Source organism: Brachyistius frenatus, unplaced genomic scaffold (assembly GCF_029030835.1).
Source record: "Brachyistius frenatus isolate BFR_SWC_R1_liver_20210118 unplaced genomic scaffold, ASM2903083v1 Contig_170, whole genome shotgun sequence".
Lineage (NCBI taxonomy): Eukaryota > Metazoa > Chordata > Actinopteri > Embiotocidae > Brachyistius > Brachyistius frenatus.
The window spans coordinates 395,207-420,540 of record NW_027210769.1 but is presented as its reverse complement, the minus strand read 5'-3'; the positions used below and the strand labels follow the sequence as shown (position 1 = coordinate 420,540).

At 41.7% G+C, this 25,334-nt stretch overlaps 1 protein-coding gene across 1 annotated transcript; it reads left to right on the top strand.

Annotated features, from left to right (window-relative positions):
* The first annotated feature begins 1,507 nt into the window (after window positions 1–1,507).
* On the top strand, window positions 1,508–23,360 carry anos1a (anosmin 1a). Its single transcript, XM_069717190.1, has 14 exons — window positions 1,508–1,705; window positions 5,154–5,201; window positions 12,650–12,715; window positions 13,319–13,541; window positions 15,360–15,544; window positions 15,903–16,032; window positions 16,654–16,859; window positions 17,909–18,035; window positions 19,214–19,321; window positions 19,822–19,910; window positions 20,107–20,278; window positions 20,788–21,017; window positions 22,284–22,425; window positions 23,142–23,360. Exons 1-14 carry the CDS (start codon window positions 1,508–1,510, stop codon window positions 23,192–23,194), a joined length of 1,977 nt encoding a protein of 658 aa, XP_069573291.1. The 3' UTR covers window positions 23,195–23,360.
* The last annotated feature ends 1,974 nt before the right edge of the window (window positions 23,361–25,334 follow it).

The window sequence follows — 25,334 nt, the reverse complement described above, 5'->3', positions numbered from 1 at the left end:
TGTCCTTGAGCAAGACACTGAACCCTAAGTTGCTCCTGATAGTCAACCATCAGTGTGTGAATGTGCTCCTGATGGCAGCACCATGCATGGTGATCTGTCTCATGAATGGGGAAGAAACCATGTTGAAGCGCTTTGAGACCGAAAGGTGATAAAACCATACAAGTACAGATCATTTTACAAACTTGGCTATCTGTACCAAAATACAGTCTTTATTCCAGTAAACAAAAACAAACAAACAAACAAAAGGCAGTACCTACGGCGTCCACTTGCTTCCAAGTCGGGAGGGCAACTCAACCGACTGGTGACTCCGACAGGTAGCCCTGCAGGAGGAACGGGAACAGGACGGACGGGTGACTGGCGGTCCTTGCGGTGAACAACTCGCACTCGCAGTAACTCGCCGTCATCTAGCTGTTGCTAGTAGTAGTAGTAATGCACCGACCACCAGAGGAGTGCAGGGGCAGGGAGGTGATCAGGGAGATGCAGCACACCTGCAGGTGGTGATCCGGGGTGAGTGACTGCAGCTGCTGGGACCGGTGAGGGGCGTGGCCACGGGAGATGAGGAGAGGAGGACACAGGAGGAGAGGTGATCGGGGGGTAAAACAGAGGAAAACAGGACTCCTGACAAACTATAGTGAGATAGAAATGAAGTATTAAATCAATATCGACTCTGTATGTTGTCAACTTTAAGTGAAGGTGCAGAAAAAGAGTAAGTATCCTGTGGATAAAGTGGGATGTTGGGCTTCAAATTCTGGTTCACATTTAATCAGAACCAGATTGTTTTAAATTTTTTTTATTTTCATTAAATTCAGATACTTATGATTTCATTGTTACCCAATAATTCATTGACACTACCTCTGCTATTACTATAATAGTGATGTCTGCTGTGTAGACCTTGATTAGAGGTTATTTAGGAACTACTCATTAACAATCAGTAGATTGCTGATTCCCTCAGTAACATCCTCACATATTTAAAATAAGACAAGACTTTATTAATCCTGCAGTGGGGAAATATAGTTGTCATGAATACAAGACAAAGGAAAATAAGAATAATTTTTAGAAAAAAATAAAATAAATACACATAGGTTTTTAACACTAAATAAATAAATACACTTTGACCTATACAGTGAAATTTAATTGCACATAAGTGATCCAAAATAAATTGTTAATTGTAAATTTCCCAGGATGCCTTGTTTATTGCTTTGAGTGATATAATATAAATGTACAGAAATGTGTGTCATTATTGTAAATCAGCTCTTCTCGATGAGGTTGTTTTCTTGTCAGAACATTGGGAAGTTTTCTGGCACACTCGGTGTTCAGAGATGTGACAGCATCCTGACCCGGCCCGTGCACGGCCCGTGCACGCCTCGGTCTTCTGGCTCCTCCCTCGACTCTATATATATATATATATATATATATATATACATATATATATATGTAATGTGTAGTTTAGCCGGGCTTTCCAGCACATTACTTCCCCTCAGCATCCTCCGGACGCGGGAAAAAGAAGATGCTGTCCAGGAGCCGCGGTGTCCCGGCGACCGTGCTGTCTCTGTGGATTATGTCCCTGTGCAGCGCCGCAGTCTGCGCCAGGAGGCACGCGGACGCCGACGACGAGGACTCGTGGCCGGAGAGCGTGTCCCGGGCGCGGTGCGCGTCGCGGTGCCTCAGCCTGCACAGCGTGGCCGCGCTCTCCACACCTCGGCAGGTGAGGACGCGCGGAGACGCTGCTGTTGAACGGATGGAGATGATGGTTGAAGAAACGTGTTCAGTTCAACCCCAAATCATGTCAACTTTTCATGTCCAGTGAATTTGACCAGAACTTTACTTCTGGCTGGGAACGAACAGGATGCTCAGACATGGTGCTCCAGGTATAAATGAGAACATGAACTAGGTTTGTGTTGTTTTTTTAAAAACTTTTTTATAAAAACTATCATGTCCATAATGTAAAGTGGTGTCTTCTAGAAAACTATTGCAGGAGCTGTTTTGAACAATGAGAATTTTTCCATTTTAGTTCAAAAGTATACATATATATATAAATAAAAAAATGGAAATAGTGATATTTATATTATTAACATCTCTGGCAAAATATCTTCTAATGTTTTGTTTCAGTCATTTGCAGATGATGTTAAACAAAATCACTAAAACATGAAAATCTGACATGGTTATGAATAATTTTGAAATGAAAATTTGACTTGAGGTAAAGGAAATGTGAGCTGGTTTATCAAGTCTGAGCAGTTTGATTGTCAGACTGTGGTGAAAGAAAAGGAAGTGATGCATACAATAATGTGTTTAGAGTCTTGGAAATAATTTGTGGTGATAAAAAGTCCATCTTAAACATGAAAAACACCGGCATGGTCCTTTAATGAACTTGTTTTCGTTACACCTTTAGTGTTTTAGTGAGTTCTCGTGACTGAAGTCACAAGAAAAAGAAATAAATCACAAGGTAGTTTCCACAGTTAGTGATTTTATTTGACTCTGTGGCTCTGAAGCAGCTAATAATAATAATAATAATAATAATAATACATTTTATGTTTGCATTTTATTATTATCAGGAGACTCAAACTCTTAACAGGTTAAAAATGGTCAAAAACAACATAATAAAAGTAAAAATCAGACAACATTAGTTAACATGAATAAAAACAGCTATATGTTAATAATAACTTCAGTCTTAATGAGTCTGAACAGTTGAAACTTTCTGATAGACGAGCGTTCAGCTCGTTACGCTGATAATATTATTCACACACACACACACACACACACACACACACACACACACACACACACACACACACACACACACTCTCTCTCTCTCTCTCTCTCTCTCTCTCTCTCTGCTGAGGGCGTCAGAGCGTTCCCGTACACTCACTTAGACCGATGATGACTGCACATGATGACGGTCCAGAGTTCATATCCTAATTCCTAATAATACCCAGCATGCATCAGAAGGGACTGTCTGTGATTGATCCTGTCATGGAATATATGTCAGCTGCAGATTATAGATAATCTATGAAATCGGCATTTTAATTGACTCTTGTGTTGCACCTTCAGTTTGTTTCGAACACATGATGCTGGAATATATTTATAACTCAGTATTTGGACAGAATCTGATCATCCATTGTCTCCTTTTATTAAACATGTACCATGTTTTATTGATCACATTATTTGATCATAGTATTTCTTTCAGCTCTTTCAGGAGTTTTGCAGCGTTTTTTGTGATTGTTGTGATCAGAAATGTTTAATTTTGCGGCAGATTTTCTCCAAAATTGTGATGTAGTTTTAAGTGAGTTTTTTTTGCAAGTTGAGAAAGAAAAATGTGTTTTTTTAAGCCCTACCTGATAAAGGAATCAACATGTGATCACTCCCTGTGATAATAATCAGGCTGAACATCACAGAACTATTTAAATTTGAATCTTTTTTAATGTTTTATTGAATTTAGAGAACCGTGGAGATAAAAGCTCCTAAAAGCTGCTAAAACCTCCTAAAAGGTCCTAAAAGCTGCGTATGTTTCCAGAACAGACCGTCTGTGACTGGAATATAGAAACAAGGACGACATCAGCCTTTCAAAATAAGAGCTTTAAATGCTGTTTAATTCATGTTCATTCAACACACAGACCTGCTGGATGAAACAAACAAAGAGACGTCTCTGACAACTGGACGTATGGACAAAACTCATTTAACATCCAGTAATATGGAATCACTTCCTTTGATCACAAACATTTAATCATCATTTTAATGTGAAGAACACATTTCCCACAGACCCCGTCACTTCCTGTTTCCTCTGGTGAACAGTTTTATTTGCTGATGAAAAAGCAGAGACTTTCTGATTGGAAATGAAGAGTCAATTTTATTAATTTATCAATTTATTAATTGATGTTTGTTTGAAAAGATTTACTTTGTTTTAATACTTTCAGCACAGATTCTGATAACAAAGTTTTTTTTTGCGGAAATCAGGCAGAGTTTCGTCGCTAGATCAAAATCGGTTCCTGAGTTTCAGGCGGTTTTGTGAGAACTTTGAGTGTGTCGGCGATGTTTTAGCACCTGAAACTTGAGCGGAGCGCGAACATCGAAGTTTGTGGGAAATTATTGGCAAACGGAAAGAAGTCACGGAGACAAAACTCCAATATTTCTCCAAACACTTCTACGAGCTCGCTGCTTCGTCGCCGTGGACTTCCTGAAGCATTTTAAAGGTCTCCGTTGACGATTTCTAGAGTTTGACCCAAAATCAAATATCGGCCCTCTGATCACGTCCACGGAGAAATCACGGACCAGCGCTCACAGAAACGTCTGTAACTCAGCAACTGACGATGATCAAGTGGTGAAATCTGCAACATCCACTCATCAGGGTTGAACCTTCCTCCTGATCCGAGTTCATCACGGTGCTGCGAGTCGTTCGCTCGCAACACGAGCCGGATCAGAACTTATTGATCCACCGTCATGGTGATTTCCATGTCCATTTGGTTTTTTCTCTGAACTTCACTCTTTAGCTTTCAGGAACGACTGTCGGAAATAAACTAGCAAAACTTTTACTTTAACACAAGGCACATATGTTAGATTTAATATTAAATATTATATATTTCTATTAGATAAACAGTGTTGCAGCATCCCTCCATGTTTTTACAGCAACCGCCTGAGCAGCTCCAACAAATCATTACAGCAAAGATTTGTGGAATTGCGGCAATGAAAGTCTTGAGAAAGTTCAGAGACGTCAATAATGTCCAACATCAGAGGAGACGAGTCAACTCAGCTGTCCAACACTCGCTCTTTTTATTTATTGACGGAGCGAATGTGAGCGTTCGAAAGTCCATATGACCCTCAGCTCGGTCAGAAAACCATCACGCATGAAAATCTGCAGGTTTTGATATCTACCTGTAATGTGAGGTCTATCAGATGAGGTGTGTTTGTTCATGTCCCAACTGTCCACCTGGGTTTCTGGTGTCCACTGATCCTGGATGTGGACTCATTATTGCACAGCCGACGGCCTCAGGCTCTCAGCAGGGAGCCGTCAGGACACACCGGGGGGAGGAAAACATTTTGTAGAGATCACAGTGGTGAAGTGTGAACTCTGAAATGCAGCTTTAACATGTTAATTCACTTCGACCAACTTATATGTTTGTGCTTTTTCTTTGTCTCTTTTTTTTTATCCTCCTCTGCAGAATAATGGATCTTTGGGCTGGTGTCAGGGTCATAAACTGTGTGCAAAGGTACGTGTTTTCCTTTTCATTGACATTTTTTTTTAACTTTTCTGATATTTATTTCATCTCATAAAACTCTGTTCTTTATTTACCTCTCGAGGAAAAACATTTTTGTGATTTTTTTTTTTTTGTGATAAAAATTCTTGATTTTGTTGCAAATTTTAAGTTGTTGTTTTTGGTCAAATTGCGGGAAAAGTAATATGTAATCACTTCCATTGATAATAAGCATGCTGCACATTACAGACATATATTAGTTGTAATATTTTTTTATTTTCTATTTTTTTTAACAAAAAACAAAGTGACATCTTTTGTGTATAAGACTTCTGTTTTTGCAAATACTGCGATGATCGCTTGAATTTGTGTTGAATATTACGACCGCAACGCTGTCTAGCAGCCGTATTAGTTATTGACCTGTCCATCAACTGCCACCACCAGACTTAGACACGCATTCAACATGTTCTTCTATTAACTATGAATAATCTTTTCATCACTTCACACTCAATATTTCTGACATGTTTATCAGGTTTTATGAGGTTGATTCTCGTGCTTATTGCACATTTTTCTGCTTTAAAAGTGTTTGAAAACACAACATAGAAACAAAATCATGCAAATTTCACTTTGTTTTATTAGATCAAGTAAAAAAAGTGGATAAAAGAAGTGTAATGAAATGACAGAAATATTGCCTGCAGCATTAAAAGCGCTTCATTTCGCTGGTCGGTCTAAAGATAGGACGTCCTGTGGGACTGCTGCTGGTTTCCAGTCTAATAAATCACTACCTGGGTGTGTATTCACATTGTGTGTGTGTGTGTGTGTGTGTGTGTGTGGTAATAAATCAGTGCACATGCAGACCGGTGACAGTGCACACCTGTACTGTATTGATGCCTGCTCGTGGCGTCGTGGTTATTACCCGTTTCCCATTCATCACCGAGCTCTTTACTCTCCGACGCCCGATGCATCATCACCAGCTCATACATCAACAGCCATGAAAGAGGCCGACACTAATAGATGGAATACATACTTTATAAGCTCTCTCATGAATAAAAACTTTCCCATTTCATAAAAGATCATATTTCACGTTCAGTGTGAGTCTACGTCACGGTGGTGTTTTTAGACGTTGAACAGGGAGGACGGTGTTGTCGTTGAGTAACGGAGACGTTAAGCGGGTCCAGCAGCCTCTCACTTCAGCACCGTCCACTCCCGGAGGAAGATAATTGTGATGACATGTCGACGTCTCCCCCGCTGCATTCAAATCAGACTTCCAGGCTCTTTAATGAAGGATCACAAGGAGGAAATGTTCTCATCACTTCATCACGGCCAGAGCTGCTTCATCCTGTCGCGTGTTAAACACAGCGCTGCTTTCATCAGCGAGTCAATGGAGGATCATATGAATATAAAATATGAGTAATTTAGTTTGATGGGTTGCAGCCTTCAGCGTCCGGCTCCTCTGACGCTCTCTGAATCTCTTCCTTCATCTTTAGAATGAAAACAGACTTTAATCTCGTGTTGTTCTTTATAAAATTCTCCAACTCTGAGCTCTTACTTTTGTAGTTTTATTGCACAACAAACATGCTGAGGCAGATCAGAAGGTGGAAGGAGATACTGATGTGTCGGGTTGAGTGACAGCTGTCAATTATCTTACTAAAATACCAGCATATGCAAAAAAAAATCTTCTTACATTAACAAGAATACAATAATAAGTGGGAGCAGTTTTATGATTTATGAAGCATTCATTTCTATGAAGGTTGCAGTCCATCTACTTTTTATCAACGTGGACATGCTTGAGTTTCTTGAAGGGTTTTCATCTGGACGTCTTCTTAAGTTCTCTGAAACACCCGAATCACCAAAACTATGAGTGCAGGTTCAGGAAATGTTCATGGTTTAGATTAAATGAAGTTTATTATTAAATAAGTATGTTTCCTGCACAAATTTACGTTACATGGTTCGGTTACATGATGCAAGTTATTTTATGTATGTGGCGTGTGATATTTAATGTACGTGGCATGCGATATTTTATGTACACGCGATGAGTTATGTTGCGTACGTGGCGTGAGTTGTTTTACATACATGAGTTAAGTTACATCATGTACGTAAAACAACTTGTGTCATGTACGTGATGCTAGTTAAATATTTAACCTATATAAGTTGAAATACATCAGCATTGACTTTTGTTTTGTCATAATTACTATGGCCACTAGAGGTCGCAAATATATGTAAATGTGGGATATATTAAGCTGCTGGAGGTCCGTGTTATAGGGAAGGAGGATCTGCCTGCCAAGGTATCGATCAGACAAAGAAAAAAATAGTTTTGGGTCCCTGCAGTTCAGTTTAGTGTCTTTTTAAATGTGCTTTCTCTCCTGTATTTTATTTGACTTGGTCCAGACAGAGGAAGGAAATAGTCATCAAATTGTGGCCACTGACCTTAACTCAATTCAATTCAGGTGAAAAGTATTACTGGCAAAAGGTCACAAAAAATAAATGACTCCTTAATAATCTTCCATTTTAACTTGAGACTGGTGAGTTAGTCCAGCAGACTGAATTCTGTGATTTGTATCTGCACCTGTTTCATGCATGTCGAGCAGTGTTGGCCTGCAGGGACTTCTATTTTGAAGAGCCTTCAGACTCTATCTCCTGGTTTACGGCGGTTAATTGAGAAACAAAAGGCTCTGGCATTGTGACGTGAACTCCTTCCTCTGAAGGGTTTTACTCCGGAGCTGCTCGGCTGTCCGAGCTGTAAACGTAGACGTGGTGAGGTGACAGGTTCTCTGTGAACTCGCAGCTCTTTCATCCTGATCAAAGGCCGGTTTGTGTTTGCGGGAGCTGCATCTCCACGACGTCGGGGATGTGGTCGGTTTTGATTGGATGCATTGTGTGCGCTTTTATGATATTTGATCTGTTTTCAACGTCAGGCATCGGTTTATATGATTTAAAGGGTCAGTTGCCCCCAAAATCACTTCTATCTGCAAACTCAAACAGACAAACGTTCTCTAACTTTTACAAAGACTTGGTTTTAGTTGGACGTTTCAGTGACGGAGGGAATCAGAGTCGAAGCAGCAACGGCACCAATGTTTCTAGTTTTCATATTATGATGAATTTTGAAGGATCCATGCAGGACTTCATGCATTAATAACTCATGAAATCATCAGTCTTTCATTCATCATCTAATGCATGAAAAACACATTAATTTAAGCATTAACGACAGTGATTATGATTTATTCAGCGTGATGATGGTGAATTATTAGTCGGAACCACAAAACACATCGTGAAATCATCATTAACTGAACGTGAGTCATGAGGTCATCATGTTTGTGAAGTGGTGAACATTTTACTGTCCGATGTGGGTCAAAATGCAGGAAGTGTCCGAACAATTAAAGTGAGAATAAATGTCTTTTTAAATGATGATGTTTAAGTTATTGTCATGTCTTTTTCACAGTAACCTGCAGGTAAAAATTGGCCCCAAATTGTTTCGCAAATAGTTCATCCTGATTGTGTTTAATAAATCATAATCACTGATGATGATCTCACTTTAGTTAACGTTTTAATGAATGTGTTGTTCATGTTGGTTCACTAGTTAAATATTATGGATGAGAAATATAAGTATAAACAAAGTAAACTAAATATTTCTGTAGAAATAATTCTGAATTCTGAAGTGAGATTTAGTTATAAAGAAACACCATCTGAAACATGAACCGGTTTTAATTGACTTTGCTGCGACTGTCAGGTTTGTTTGTGGACAGATCCTCCATCCCTTCTTTAAACTGGAAACCTTTCCCCGATCACTTCGCCGTGTGATCGTTTGGCTCCACGTCGTCCTTGCTGCCCTTCTCTGATAATGACTGCTGGTTAATTCCCGACATTATTTCCTCCCGGCAGATCGCCATTTGCAGAGTTGATTAGCAGGAGACTCCCCCACAGTCGGCCTCCATTCAGCTCTTTAAAAAGGGCTTACCATGGCACCGTGTTACTGGAACCACGCTGGGACGTCCGACCGGCAGCCAGATATCCTTCGCTCACTTCCAACCGTAGAAACGTACTTGTGAAATCATTTGCTTGCTGTTCGGGAGAAGCTGATGGTTTTGGCCGATGGATGTGTGACGGTCTGGAACGCTTTCAAAGACATCGCCGGTCGTTGAAACAGGAAGCTGGAGGCCGACGCCGGGGGCCCGCTTCCTCTCGGAGGGGTTCTTCTGGGCAGCCAATCAAACGGCACCAAAGCGGCACCATTTTGCACGGTCAGCAGCGACGTTGTCTGCTCCATTATCTCCGGTTGGTCACGGAGAGGCACACACACACACACGTTTGTACAGCTATCTTTGTGGGGACATTCATTGACGTAATGGATTCCCTAGTTTCACTAACCATCACAACAAAGTGCCTCCAGTCAACCTTTACCCTGGTTAACTGGTCCTTTCAGAAAATAGTTGTCGCTCCAGAGGACATTTCATTAACTTCTATCCATTTCCTAAAATATAATAATTTACTTTATGGCTTGCCTTTTTCCCCACATAAACACATTTACACTCGTTCACACCTCCAACAGCTTCACTCTGCAGCCAAACATTGGTTCGGAGTCCTAAAAGAACAGCTTGGCTCCTGAACCTGCTCCAGTTGGCCCACAAGTATCTGTTGTCTTGGTGACCCCCCCCCCCCCACCTCCATACCGCCCTCCGCTTTATTTGCGGTGCAGAGAAATGCAATGCTTGATTTGAGCTTGAATTGGGGCAGAAAACTAGCGAGGCCGAGGTATGGGGGAGGGGGGGATGTCAGTGTGGATTAGTGGAGGACCCGGGGAGGGCGATGGGAGATGGCAGGGCTTGGACAGCGCTATCAGACATGCTTCAAGACATCCTTCATGGCATCGCAGGAAGACTTGTACTCCGTGTGCACTCTGCAGCCCTTTTGACAGCGACTTCCTCCCCCCTCACCACTCTGACCCTGCTGGTACACCGCGCTGCTCCGAGGCCATGATGGCACCACAAAACCTCGATGAATGTAGACTTGGTGTCAGTAAAGTGTTAAACCCAAGATGAAAATACTGATCACCAATAACAGGAAAACATAACCATGCATATATTATTCAAAATATGTTGTGATGGCACAGTGGTGCAGCGGTTAGCACGGTCGCCTCACAGTAAAAAGGTTGCAGGTTTGAATCCGGGCCTTTCTGTGTGGAGTTTGCATGTTCTCCGTGTGCCTGCGTGGGTTCTCCCGGTTCTCCGGCTTCCTCCCACCATCCAGAAACATGAACCTCAGGTTAACTGGTGGTTCTACAAATGTCCCTGAGGTGTGAATGAGAGCGTGAATGGTCTTTGTTTCCGTCTGTCTGTAAGTGTTGTCCCTGTGATGGACTGGTGAGCTGTCCAGGTGAACCCCGCCTTCACCCAATGTGAGCTGGGATAGGCTCCGCCCCCCCCCCCCATGACCCTGCTCAGAATAAAGCAGGTATAGATAATCGATGGATGTTGTGACTGAGCCTGTTTCTGTTGGAGGTTTTTCTTCCTGTTAAAGAGAGTTTTTCCTTCATTCTGTTGGAGGTTTTTCTTCCTGTTAAAGAGAGTTTTTCCTTCCTTCTGTTGGAGGTTTTTCTTCCTGTTAAAGAGAGTTTTTCCTTCCTTCTGTTGGAGGTTTTTCTTCCTGTTAAAGAGAGTTTTTCCTTCATTCTGTTGGAGGTTTTTCTTCCTGTTAAAGAGAGTTTTTCCTTCCTTCTGTTGGAGGTTTTTCTTCCTGTTAAAGAGAGTTTTTCCTTCATTCTGTTGGAGGTTTTTCTTCCTGTTAAAGAGAGTTTTTCCTTCCTTCTGTTGGAGGTTTTTCTTCCTGTTAAAGAGAGTTTTTCCTTCCTTCTGTTGGAGGTTTTTCTTCCTGTTAAAGAGAGTTTTTCCTTCATTCTGTTGGAGGTTTTTCTTCCTGTTAAAGAGAGTTTTCACACTTCTTTTTGTGTGTGTTTTGAGTGCAACATCCTGGTACTTTCAGTGAACTAGATTTCAAATGAAGTCTGCTTGTTTTCTGACATTTAAACTGTATTTTACAAATTGTCACGTTTCAGAACCTCATTTCTGTGTGCTGTTAAGTATTTAAGTAAAGTAAGCAGTTGGTGGACAGAAAACGATTACTAAATGTAGTTAGACCCTTCAGACATGTCGTACTCTCCGCAAACACAGTTTTGCTAAACGTTCTCTAACTTTGCGATGAGTCGCCGTGACCTTGTGATGGCGTTATACGTCGTTCTCCTTCCCGCTGTTTCTCACTACAGCATGAAATTACAATCAGCGGCTCCCCGCGGCTGATGCTGCTCACCGGTGCAGGTTTCATCTTCATGGTATTGATGGACACGCTGGGAACTCCTGACATGCTCCAGAAACAGACTCCGTGTGCTTACATATACTGTTACAGCAGCCCTTTACTTTATTACTTTATTATTGCAGATTAGACCACAAACAGACAAGACAACACGTCAGACTGTTTGTTGAACCACTTTATACACAATAAAAGTAAATACCTACAATTTAAATGCATTAAGGAGGAAATATATTTACAACCTGGCGCAGTTCTTCAGTCACAATATATTGGACTCTTAGACAAAAGCTACAAATGGTTGATGTTGATTTGATTTGATTTATTTTGCACAGATACAAATAAAATTCTGTGCAGGCAGAAAACCTCATTAAACTTTCACAAAGTTATAGAAAACAGAGTTTCTGTCTAACTATTATCCCGTTTTGTTTTGTTTTTTACATTTCTGTAAAAAACAATATCATATCCATAATATAAAGTTGGTCCTCACCACTTCCAGATGGACTAGAAAACTACTGCATGAGCTGTTCTCAGTTTATAGTTGATGAGAACGCTGAGAGTTTTGGACATTTTAGTAAAAAAGTGAATAAAAAAAACCATGGAAATAGTTTTTGAATTTATTATGAACATCTCTGGCAAAATGTCTTATAATGTTTTGTTTAAGTCATTTGCAGACGATGAAACCTGCTGGTCAAATATAAATTTACAAGGCATGAACATTTTGGGTTTAACTGTTTATTCGGACAGTTTTGTATAATTTTAAGATCCCTGAGAAATGCTTCATCAGCATTATGTCTGTGCATGTTGTTGCAGTTAGTAGGTTTCACTTTCTTATAAACTGAGTCATTATGATTTTCATTAGAAGATAAATACGTTTTTGCATGTATTACAAGATGACTGATGATAATCTGATGGGCACAGCTGATCTTTGGTCAGAAGTCTGGCCTGTGCTGCTGGCTTCAATAATAGACTGACTGATTCATATTCACATGCCTGAGGGCTTATTATTACCTGTAACAGATGTTAAACTGGATGAAATTATCTGACACTCAGTTCAACATTTTGTGGGTAAAAAAAAAAAGCCTTTCGTGGAGACATTCATTTTATCAATTTAAAAAAATATCCGACTGTGATCTGTTATTGTTTACACGTATCGTTCACTTCCACAGTGCCTGGAGCCCTGCAAGGAATCCTGGGAGATGAAGAGGAAAAGTAACTGCAGAGAGATGTGTGAGGTACATGGAGTCGGTCACTCTGTCTGCTTTCTGTGCACCATCAGGGGTTTTTATGGGATGAAAACAGCCGGTGTTCGTTATGTGGAGCCGTTGATTTGACATGAAGTTGGAAAGTTAGAAAGAAAGAAAGCTGGAGAAGGAGGACCGTTGGGTTTTTAGCTTGACTGAATGAGACAAAAGATCAGAAATATTTATTGAGATCACTGAAGACAGGAAGTGGAATCTCGCAAGCAAAGAATATATATTGGTTTGGTCAAGAAGAAGAGTTCATTCAAAACTTTTCAAATATATTTTCACAAGGTTTTGGATTGCTCAAATTCACGTATGTCTGTTGTATTATGTGTGACGTGTCTGTGATTCTACAGGGAGGATTACACTACGATCATAATCTATGCAGAGACATTTATTTATGTCTGCAGAATACAGAAGATCACATTAGAATCATGTCAAGAGCACCTTAGTTATATCAAAAATGCAAAAGTATTAATTTATTATCCCGAAGAAAGAAAACTATAACAACAAAAAACAACATTCAAGATCTAACAGATGTGAAATAATCTACCTGGCCTATGACGCAGACTGACTTTCCTCTAACTCGTCCAGCGGGTGTTTCCCAAGAAGTACTGGGAGTGTGTGACCAGCTGCGAGTTCCTCCAGTCGGTGCTGGCGGTGAAGCAGGGCAGCTGTCCGCCTCCAGAGAAAGCCAGCGGCTTCGCGGCGGCCTGCGTGGAGAGCTGCGATAATGACGGAGAGTGTTCTGCTCAGAAGAAGTGCTGCTCCAACGGCTGTGGCCACACCTGCCAGTCGCCCAAAGACCTCTACCAGGGTGAGTTGAGCCAGAAGAGTCAGGTAGTAAATCATCAGCAGCGTCTTAAGGCGTATCACACCCAATTTAAAGTTGTTGCGATCAACCACATCGAAGAAGCATGTGAGAGTATGAAATCTACGAAATGCATGGAAACAGTATGAAATATTTCCTGTTGCCAGCAAGTGGCGCTGTGACGGGACTGATATTCAACATGTAAAGTTTGAGGAAGATCGGATCATTTACGTGAATGAAAGTTACAACAACTTTTAGTTTCATGGTGAGAGGTCAAAATGGCTGCCACGCCACAGACACAGCATTTGAAAAGTACATAAGCTGTTTGTAACTTTTCATCTCAAAGGTGTTAAGATTGGACACCAAGTTTCAAGTCAGTGATTAATTCTGTAGGATGAGTTCGTTAAAGTACAACACGTGCAAATCACCAAAAATGGCCACTAAATTCAACACTTCCTGTTGAGTTTAGGTCATGGTGCCGAGAGACTTTTTTGTAGGTCTGGGTATGATAGACATGCCCACCAAAGTTTGTAAATGTAGGTCAAAGTAACCGTAAGGGCCACAGTTTAGGGGGCACTAGCGAGGCATTTGGCCACGCCCACTCACAAAACCTATAGAATATATATTGATTTTTGCCATAACTTACGTGTGTCAAGTTTAATTTGTTTTTGAGGACGTTACAACCTCCCAAAAGGCAATCTAGTTTTAAGTTGAACGTATCCTTCCAGATGTGTCATGACTGCAGATGTTTAACAAACTGAAGTTAACAGAATGAGAGCCGACAAGTTGTTATTGAACTAAAGACATCAAAGTTGTCTACATCTGCTTTTCCCATGTGGTGGTCTGAGCAGGTTTACAACCCATTTCCAAAAAAATTTCGGACGCTGTGTAAAATTTGAATAAAAACAGAATGCAATAATTTGCAAACCCATATTTAATAGAAAGTTGGCCAAAGAAAAGATATCAAATGTTGGAAAATAGTAAAACAATTTAAAATGAATGTTCCTCTGAACACAAGGGACAAGGCTGGAAACCAATATTGGATGGTGGTGATCTTCGGGCCCTCAGGCAGCACTGCATTAAAAACACACTATTCTGGAGTGGAAATCACTGCATGGGCTCAGGAACACTTGTGAAAACCATCGTCTGTGAACACAGTTCATCGCTGCGTCCACAAATGATGTTAAAACTCTCCAAAGAAGAAACCAGATAGAAACATGATCCAGAAACACCGCCGCCTTCTCTGGACCGAGATCATTGAAGATGGACTGAGGTGAAGTGGACAACTGTCCTGAGGTCTGATGGATCACAATCTGAGATTCTGTTTGGAAATCATGGACGCTGCATCCTCCAGGTTAAAGAGGAGAGGGACCATCCAGCTTGTTATCAGCTCAGTTCTAAAGCCAGCATCTGTGATGGTACAGGGATGCATTAGTGCACATGGCATGGGTAGCTTGAACATCTGGAAGGAAGCATTCAGATGTGTTGCTTGCATTTAAATTCAAAATAAGTATATATTTTTCACAAAACAATAACATTTCTCAGTTTCAACATTTGATAAGTTGTCTTTAGTTTATCTACAATTAAATATGAGTTTATGTGATTTGCTCTTTTGGAAACAGGCTTGTTACATGCAAATATTATTTTATTGAGCTAAAACCTCTTCTACAGAGAAGAGCTGTGATACTTTGACTAATGTTTGAAGCTTCACTCACCGTGAGCGACGGTCAACTTAAAAAAGATGTCATCACACAAGATGTAATTCCAGGTAGAACAAAATCTGCCTCTTAACAAGTGGGATGTATTTTTCCCGTCTTGTTCCAGGAGCTCCTCTGAAGCCGAGGAAGGAGCTCGTCTTCGAGGAGTTGTCCTCCGGCCAGCTGGAGGTGAGCTGGTCGTCCCGCTTCAACATCTCGGCCGAGCCCGTCGTCTACGTCCTGCACAGCCGCTGGAACTTCGGCATCCAGCCCAGCGAGGACAGCGCCACCTCCTGGCAGCTGGCTGCGCAGGTTAGTTCATCAACGTCGCCTTTCTTTTTCTCTAAAGCAGTTTTTATTTTATTCTTTCGTCTATTTCTTTATTGAAGGGTTGATTTTGACTTTCATTGGTTGTTCATTTCACGATACTGTCTTTTAAATTCATTTTTTTTTATAAGAGCTGCTGGACATGATTTTCCCAGTTGGGATGAATGAAGTACTTTCCGGCCTCGGATCACGATATCAACTCGTGGATGTTGAAGTTCACTTTAGGTTTTAATAACAAGAATTCCTGATTTCCAGCTGCACAAACCCTAAATTCAGTTTTTAAAAACTTAGTTATGAACGATGACGTGTTTGAAAACCGACTTTCTTCTGTGATCCATCCCAGACCAGCGACCAGGGAGCGAAGCTGCCCGACATCCGGCCGGGCCGCTGGTACCAGTTCAGAGTGGCAGCTGTGAACACCCACGGGACCAGAGGTTTCACCACGCCCAGCAGACACGTCCACTCCAGCAGAGGTCAGAGTTACTTTCCTGTCGTGGATGAAAACAAGGATCCTTAAAAAAACGTCCACCCGTCATTTTGACAGAAGAAGAATCAAACTTTATTTGTATAATCCTCCCGCAGGAAATATTCAACACAAAACTCTTCGTTCTTTGTCCTCTGATGAATTCTCTTCGCCAATTTTTGTCTTTTCTCCATCAATCTATAATAAAAATGACTTCGTCTGTTCCTCCTCCGTCTCCTCCGTGGTTATCAACCTGCTGCATGCAGCAGAGGAGTGTGTGTGTGTGTGTGTGTGTGTGTGTGTGTGTGTGTGTGTGTGTGTGTGTGTGTGGTATAATTACATTTGTCACAAAAGATTCAGCTCTTGTATGGGTCATAATGTGCTCTCATCATTTATATTCATAGTTTGGGATTATAGAAGACGAGGCCACGCCCCCGAGGCCACGCCCCCTGAGACGTCGCTGTCTGTTAGCAGTGACGTAGCTGTTTATCACAAAAACAAACACACCCGTCGGTGTTTCATAAATCTCGGCTTCAGTATGAAACATTATTCTGTGACTGTACGTGGACACACATTAACGCCCCCCCACCTCTACCTCTACCCCCTCCCTCCCCCTCCCCCCTCCCCCCAGACCCCTCCGGCCCTCCGGCCCCCACCGAGCTCAGAGTGGCCAACATGAGCTTCGGCCCCGGCAGGGCGGTGTCGGCCAGCCTCGAGTGGAGCATGCCGGCCGACCTGGACGTCCCCGTCCACCACTACAAGGTCAGCTGGAGCTGGACCGCGGTCGGACATTCGTCCACCTCGTCCCTGACCAAGAGGAGGAAGACGGTCAGAGAGGTGAGAGCCGACAGATAGTTTCCACATCATCATATCTCCTCCTGATTCAATTCTATCATGCGACAAGCAAACTACTTTCTTCAAACTCTTTTGGTCTGTCCAGATTAAACCTGCAGGACATCCACCGTCTGTTCATGTGCTCACTGAAGACACAAAAATAATCCTCCACCAGCTGTGAAGCACTCAGACCGTAAACTGGACATGAAAGTGTTTGTAGATTCTGGGTCTGAAGGCTGAAGTTACTCCTTCTCAGTTTACTGGAGGTCCATCTGAAAATCACCAGACGGGTCAGCTCCACCGCCGGCTCCTCCCCCAGATATTGATCAGGTTTAAATGTACGACTACAATTTAAAACCTGAAGCTGGTGTATTAAAGACACTTTCGACTCACGTAGAGTTCCCTAGACATTAAAAACACCTTTAAACCGGCGGTCTGCTGCTTTAGCATGTGTAACTTTCCTGCTGAACATAAACCCTCTGGGAGAGAAGTCAACTACAAGTCCCAGGATGCACTGGGGCAAACATTTAAACTTAACAGCATTAAAGTGTCAGAGTGGAGGTAGAAGTTGAGCTTTTAAGAACTTGATGAAAAAAAAATCCAATTCATTGAGATGAATTCAGCTTGAGTAGTTCTCTGTCTGTCGTGTTCAGTATATCAGTCACTGTTAAGAGTTTTAAAGGAGCAGTAAAATAAAAACAATAGCTAAGACCTCAAGGTGTCTCAGACAAAACCTTCAACAAAAGCTTTAATAAAAGTAATTATAAAATAGGTGCTCACACTTTATTCACAAAAGCTTTTAAAAAGATAAAATGAAGGCGTTACTCATCAATCACAGAGTTTCTCAAGACATTCAAATTAAAAACATTTTCAGATGTTTCAGACACACAACAGCATGTTGGCAGATATGATGGGATGGAAAATGACTGCAAATCAAGAAAGGGACATGTGCTTTAGCATCTTCTCATGTGTGTGTGTGTGTGTGTGTGTGTGTGTGTGTGTGTGTGTGTGTGTGTGTGTGTGTGTGTGTGTGTGTGTGTGTGTGTGTGTAGAGCCAGGTGGAGCTGGACAGCATGCGGTCCAACCGTAGCTACAGCGTGGAGGTCCAGGCCGTGTCCTACTGGAGACAAACTCAGGTCAAAGGACCGCGAGCCGTCCTCCACTTCACCACCCAGCGCAGTACGTCCTCAACGGGAACTCTTATTTATATATTTTTAAAACGGCATGTTGACGTGGTCGGGCTTCTTTCACCCAAAGTTTCCTTTTGTATGATATTTGCATTATTTAAAAAACATTTGAATATTTTAAAACATACCTTTTGGTTTATAATGTTGAAAAAATCTTTCTAAAATTGAAAATGCCAAGGTGTTTCTTTATGTAAAATAAAAAGAGAAACTGTGAAAGCATCATCAGATGAATTCTCTCCTCTACTGAGTAAAAACAGAGAAAGAAACATTTTCTGGGTGAGTTCAAGGTAAAAAGGTTCATATTTTCTTTGACATTTTGTCAGCTTGTTAAAATAATAAGTGTACAACAATTTGATCCGATGGAAGATATCAACAAATGTTCATGAAAATTATTCCTTCATTTACAAATTCACTCAAAAGCCTCGACTGATTTACAAAGTCTCCGGACACGTAGTTTCAACGACCTCTGAACTCTTTTACAGTAAAAACCTTTTCACAAGTAGTTAGAAATACTCATTTATACACAAAACCCTCAAATTAAAAGTGCAGATTTCTCTTTCATTCATTCGTGTTCACCTGAACTTCTGACATCCGTCCTTGAAATCAGAGAACTTTCAGTCAGTAAATGTTTTTTCACAAAACCTCAGTTTGAAATAAGAAAAACAAAAAACATCACACACAATGAAGCTTTGATTTATGAGTCCTGTACTTTCCAGCTAATTTCCCACAAACTTTTCTTAATAATTTCTTAAAAAATAGTCATTATTATTTATCTGGAAATTACAGGACAGAACATTTCTAAGAAAGTCAGAAATATGTCACGGTTAATAATCATATTCCTCATGGTGCACTGGTGACGTCACAAATACTGTAGATCATAACATGGAGTCAAAATCCATCAGTTTTGTAATAAAACTATAAAATGGATTTTTCATGATCTTGATTTGCTGATTACCAAAAAGGTCAGTAAATATTCATTTCAACATTTCTGCTGCTGCAAAAAAATTCATTCACGAGTTCAAACATATTTTTGCCAAATTTCCTCAAAATAAACCTGTAAAATAAAGTAAAAAAAAGAAAAGAAAAAGCAGTTAAGGGATTCCTCTGTAGCGGAGTGATTATTACTGAGCAGTAATCTACATCTTTGATGGTTTTTGGTCTGTTTTGAAGGCAGCAGCGGTTTTCCCAGAAACCCGAGCGGAGACATGCTGGACGTGGGGACGCCCTTCTACCAGGACGGACAGCTCCGGGTTCACGTTTACTGGCAGAGCAGTGCAGGTAAGTGCAGGACGAGCAGATGCAGCTTGTGTTCATGTATGTACCAAAAACATGATCTCACCTCCATGAGCTCAAAGAATTAGTTTGAGCTGTGCTGCAATTCACAAAACTGAAAACCCTCTGGCCTCAAATTCAGCCGGGAACATTTCACGTCTTCATTTTGACATCGAACAATATTTAGCCACAGAACCATTATTTAATTTTTTTATGAATTGTATCCCGACGTAGACACTTAAGAGTTGATGGTTTTGGTAAGAAGAGGAAGGAAATATCCTTTTTTGATTGTTATCACTTTGATCTGTTTGTACTGAAACACCCCGTTTGGTCTGTTTGTGTTTATAGTTTATATTCGAACATGTCTCTGACCGTAACAGTGAAATTAATATTGAATCTGATTTCTGACAGAAAGGAAACATGACTTTGAATCTCTCCCGTGAATACGTGTTCACCATCGTAGTCCTGCTGCTACAGGACGGAGTTGAAGTCTCTTGTGTTTGTAGATCCTTCGGTTGACTTGTACAGGATCCAGTGGGGACCGCAGTCCTGCGGATACAACCGGACCCGACCCGTGGAGAAGACCAGCACACAGGTCACGGTTAAACTGGCAGCTTCAATATCAAATAATGAGCATTGACAACAATGGCTACGAAGAATCTTTTTGAATCACACGTACCGATCACGTTTATGAATGGAAGACATGAATCATGTGGATGTTCCTGTTTTTGAATACAGTCACTGTTGCTTTCTGTGAAAAGTGACTGACAGTAATTGATTTTCTGCCGTAGGAGAACTTCATCAGCCTGCAGGACTTGCTCTTCTCCTGCAAGTATAAAGTCCTTCTGCAGCCGGTGAGCAAGAAGAGTCGTCCTCCGGCAGAAAGCACCAGCTTCCTCACTCCTTCCTGCGCCGCCATCCAGGCCAAGAGTCCCAAACCCATCACCTGTCCTGGAGAAACAGGTGAGTCTGATGCTTATTGTAGCTTCCAAGTCTATTGTAATGTATTTATGAGTTTCCCCGGCAGCAGCGTGCCCTGCATGTCCAAAGGTCACAACAAAATGTCACATTTCTCTTCCAAATGATTCTTTAAAATCACTTAAAGACAGAAAATGAATTAAAAGCACAACAACAATAGCTGTTTCCTGAGCGGTCAGTTCATATCTTGTTGGTGCTCGTTTGAGATTGATGATTCATATTTGTGTCAGTCAGTGAAAAGAGGACTTTAACTCCCGTGTTGGACTGTCTGAGTTTTCTTTCTTAGCTTTCTGTCAGTTTTTATGTCAATGAAACGCATCGAGGACAGAAATGTACAGAGGAGTTTCACATTACATTTAACAACAGTCAAAAATACAGGCTATATAAATATGAAATAAATACACACACAAATATCCAAATATTGTGCTCCTTCCCTTGTATCCATGGTAACCCCCCTCGTCTCCATGGTAACCCCCGGGTGGTGCTCCTTTCAGCCGTGACCCCTCAGAAGGTCCTGGCGAAGGCCGCCAACCTGACGGTGGCCTTCGAGGTGCGGAGCGGCAACGTGACGGCCATCTTTAGTTGGGATTTGTCGGTGACCCCGTCCCACCTGCAGCTGACCGGTTACCAGGTGACCTGGGCGGAGGTCATCCCCTCCACCCGCCACAACAACAACAACAAGCTGCCTCACAGCCTCGTCTCCCAGTCGCAGATCCTCCCGCCGGTCAGTGAACCAGCAAACTCAACTGTAGGAAGGTGGAGAGAAACAAAACAGGAAAAGAAGTAACCGCAGAGAAATCCTGATAACTGGAAGACAAAAAATAAATCACAATTTTATTACTTCTGCCGGTGAAGTTCAATTTATTTATCTCTACCTTCGGACATTTGATCCAATTATGACACAAACGTATTCCTATAAACCTCATGGCCTTAAAACTCCTCCCGACAGAGAGAGAGACAGAGAGACAGAGAGAGAGACAGAGAGACAGAGAGAGAGAGAGAGAGACAGAGAGAGACAGAGAGAGAGAGAGAGAGAGAGAGAGAGAGAGAGAGAGAGAGAGAGAGAGAGACAGAGAGAGAGAGAGAGAGAGAGAGAGAGAGAGAGAGAGAGAGAGAGAGAGAGAGAGAGAGAGAGAGAGAGAGAGAGAGAGAGAGAGAGAGAGAGAGAGAGAGAGAGAGAGAGAGAGAGAGAGAGAGAGAGAGAGAGAGAGAGAGAGAGAGAGAGAGAGAGAGAGAGAGAGAGAGAGAGAGAGAGAGAGAGAGAGAGAGAGAGAGAGAGAGAGAGAGAGAGAGAGAGAGAGAGAGAGAGAGACAGAGAGAGAGAGAGAGAGAGAGAGAGAGAGAGAGAGAGAGAGAGAGAGAGAGAGAGAGAGAGAGAGAGAGAGAGAGAGAGAGAGACAGAGAGAGAGAGAGAGAGAGAGAGACAGAGAGAGAGAGAGAGAGAGAGAGAGAGAGAGAGAGAGAGAGAGAGAGAGAGAGAGACAGAGAGAGAGAGAGAGAGAGAGAGAGGTGGCATTTGATTTTTACTTTAATGAAATTCAGTTTTTTTTTTTATTGAATGACATAACCGGGCCAAAATGTTGAAACAAGAAACAGTTGTTGTTCAAAAGTAAAGGCTCATGATGTCAAAATGTCACATCAAAAAATGTAAATGGAACATGAAAAACCTCGACAGCTGTCATGAAACCATCTGCAAAATGCAATTTGTTTTGTTTTGTTCTACTTCGTTTAGTTTGTGGCTTTTTGAGCTTTTAACATTTTAGGCTTTTAATTTACTCTTTTTAATGATCTCTTTTTTTTAATCACTTAATATTTATTCAGGTCAGTACAGTGAAGTACACAGTTTTCTGTTTTCTTTTTTCCCTGCAGACAAATCTCAGGGAACACTTCGCCCACCAACACTGTGAAACCCAGTTCAGTCTGCAGCTTCCCTGTAGTTTCACACCTCCATCATCTTATACGTTGTCCTGTGCTTCATCCTCTCCGTCAGGACGGTAATGTTCTGGTGGTGTCAGGCCTCCATCCTGCCAGTCTGTACCGGCTGGAGGTCCAGGCCATCACAGCAGGAGGCGAAGGTCCCGCAACCAGCAGAACCTTCCAGACTCCCGGGTACCAAAGCCTCCCGAAACACAGTAAGAACCGAGGAAGGCCAAAAGTAAAACACGGAAAGAGAAACACAAAATGGTCGCTTCTTTCTTTTTATTCCAACATCTTTTATTATAAATCAAGCCGTTCAGCGACCGCCACAGACATCGCTGTCTGAGTGCTTCCTCCAGCGTTGTTCCGGGTATCCAAGGCCTCGTATTCTTGTGGTCGTTACTAGAGTTCATGTGCAGGTCCAGGTGTACAGGCGAGCTCCCCTTCATCGCTGCTGTCCCGTACAAACCCTCGTTTCAAATGACTGTCACAGCCATATGAAAGTTTGTGAACCCTTTCCAATTTTTATATTTCTGCATTAATATGACCTAAATACGTAAAAGTAAATGAAGACAACTCAGTTAAACAAATCGCACGCAGAAAATGATACAAAGGTCAATGAAAAAGACCACAAATGACACGCAGACAGATCGTTGGAAAAAGAAAATGGCATTTCAAAACAAGGCTCCTTTAATAAGAAATAAAGCAACCAGATTAAGTGATCGGTATAAAAGCCTTTACAAGCCAACATCGGGGCTATTCAATGTCAAAACAAGACGGCCATATCGGAAGATCACTGGGAATAATCACAACATTTGGTCAATTCATAGCTACAAAACAAATTATGAACATTTTCTTCGGTGCTTTCACAGGATATATAGTTTCAGAAGATAAATTATTAACCAATTAACTTTTGTCTCCCGTCATTCAGGAACCCGGCAGAGGAAACACCATCATAAACAGCCAATCACTGAGAGGCACTGAGCCCAGACAGCCAATCACAAGCCTGCATGAACCAAACTCTCCCAAACTCATGACGATGAAGAATCCTCATCCTCTTCAACCTCGTGACCGAGACGACACACCCGCAACGCTTTTTAACCCCCCCCCCCCCTCCCCCATCCTACAGCCGACTGGGTCTGTTGAAGCTGCTAGCTTTCATTATACAGTGGAAGCCATCTGGTCAGATTTGGCTTCATAGTTGCTGGATTGTTTCATGGAACAAAATCCTCATACGAAATACTTAAAGTTAGAATTAGCACAGCGGTCGACCAGTGGTGGATTCTTAAAGACCAATTTAATGACAAAAGCTTGGAGCAAAAAAAAAAAGAAGGCAGATAGGCGATTAATCATCCGGTCCGCCATCCCATCGACGGCACCGTGGTTCCTCCGGCTGCCATCTGTAACGTAAGAAACAAGAAGTATTGTTCATTAAATAGCTGTATTTGATATTTATGAAAATACGCATGAATAATTTAAGTTACACTTTTAATTTTGTGGGAAAATATTACTGCAGTTGTTTATTTGAAGAGACTGCAGCTCAAATAAAGTCTGCCAGATCAAATTCAGCGTCCTAAAGCTAAAAACGAACGGTGATGTTCGCAGATGTTTTCTTGGTAATTAGGCGTACACGAGTCGTAGCGTCAGAGACGCTGTCGTTCATAACATGCTACACTTCTGCAGTAAAGTTAGCCTCTTAATTAGACGACGTACCGCCATGAATCTCCACAGTCCGGCACAGGAGGCGGTGGGATGCACCTTCAGAGTAGTTTTATGATCCACCAATAATTTAAAAGAAAACTACGCCAGCCTAGTTGGTCAATTTCTGCTGGCCGTTTTAAAGTTTATTGTCCCTCCAGATGTAATCATCAGTAAAAGATCGTTCTGAAGCGTGATTTGGTGGGTTGGATTTCCAATAGACAATGTGCTACTCTGACTCATGAGTCTTATCATGCGCATCATTTTCCAGTCCGTCTTGTAAAGTTTAGGTTTAATCTGTGGGTTTTGATTGGCCAATGAGGCCTGATTGACAGGCGCACAGACAGCCTCGAAATAGACAGACAGGACCGAGGAAAACGGTCCCGGTATTCACGATGGGCCGTAAACTACTGATCTCAGGTACATCATGACATTACGTTGACTTCGTGGATGAGACCCAACGGAAAATTGGTGATATGTGATAGTTTGTAACGTTTCTGACACTGATTAATGTGATTGGCCCATTAATCGACGATATTATATACACTGATGTACAGAAACAATACCTGAGAAGCTCCCAATCCTCAAGCCTGGTCTCATTTATTTACACTAGCAATTCAGATTATCACAGCTAATAAGACTTTTACATACAAAATGACCAATGACAGTTCATTCAATGCAGTCAAGTTTTATGCCACTTGTCCCACTTTAAGAAGTTGTTCCTCCCTTTGACTCCAGCTGAGATGAAACTCAGCCGTTGTTTGTGATATGTAGGTATCATTTAACAACAGTGCCAATAACATGACCCCAATATCAAATGCATTAGATGCTGTATGAACATGTAAATCATCAGTGGACTCCATTTACACTTTGTCCAGTTGGGAATTGGAAAGTGTCATTTTAACACGAGAAGTTTCCTCAACCTTCATGTTCTGTGAGGTCCTGGAGACCCACACAGCAGTTATACAACTTATATCTGGGGTCTCTGAGACTCAGGAGGGTTGGAGAAATGTAGTAGAAATGTTTAGAAATGACCATTTTCAATATGAAATAAATAAAGAACAATTAAGTTCAGAAAAACTTCCTGCATTAGCTTCTGCTGACATCGTTTACTCCCTACTTAGGAAGTTTTGAGGTTGGTTTCCCAGACCTCCTTCCTAGATCTCCTTCCTAGACCTCTTTCCCAGACCTCCTTCCTAGATCTCCTTCCCAGACCTCTTTCCCAGACCTCCTTCACAGTCCTCCTTTCTAGACCTCCTTCCCAGTCCTCCTTCCTAGACCTCCTTCCCAGTCCTCCTTCCTAGACCTCCTTCCCAGTCGTCCCTCCTAGACCTCCTTCCCAGTCCTCTTTCCTAGACCTCCTTCCCAGTCCTCCTTCCCAGTCCTCCTTCCTAGACCTCCTTCCCAGTCGTCCATCCTAGACCTC

Coding starts and splice junctions, on each gene's coding strand:
- anos1a (XM_069717190.1), top strand. CDS start 1,508: ATGCTGTCCAGGAGCCGCGGTGTCCCGGCGACCGTGCTGTCTCTGTGG. Junction 12,716..13,318: donor ACTGCAGAGAGATGTGTGAG/GTACATGGAGTC, acceptor TAACTCGTCCAG/CGGGTGTTTCCCAAGAAGTA. Junction 16,033..16,653: donor ACACGTCCACTCCAGCAGAG/GTCAGAGTTACT, acceptor CCCTCCCCCCAG/ACCCCTCCGGCCCTCCGGCC.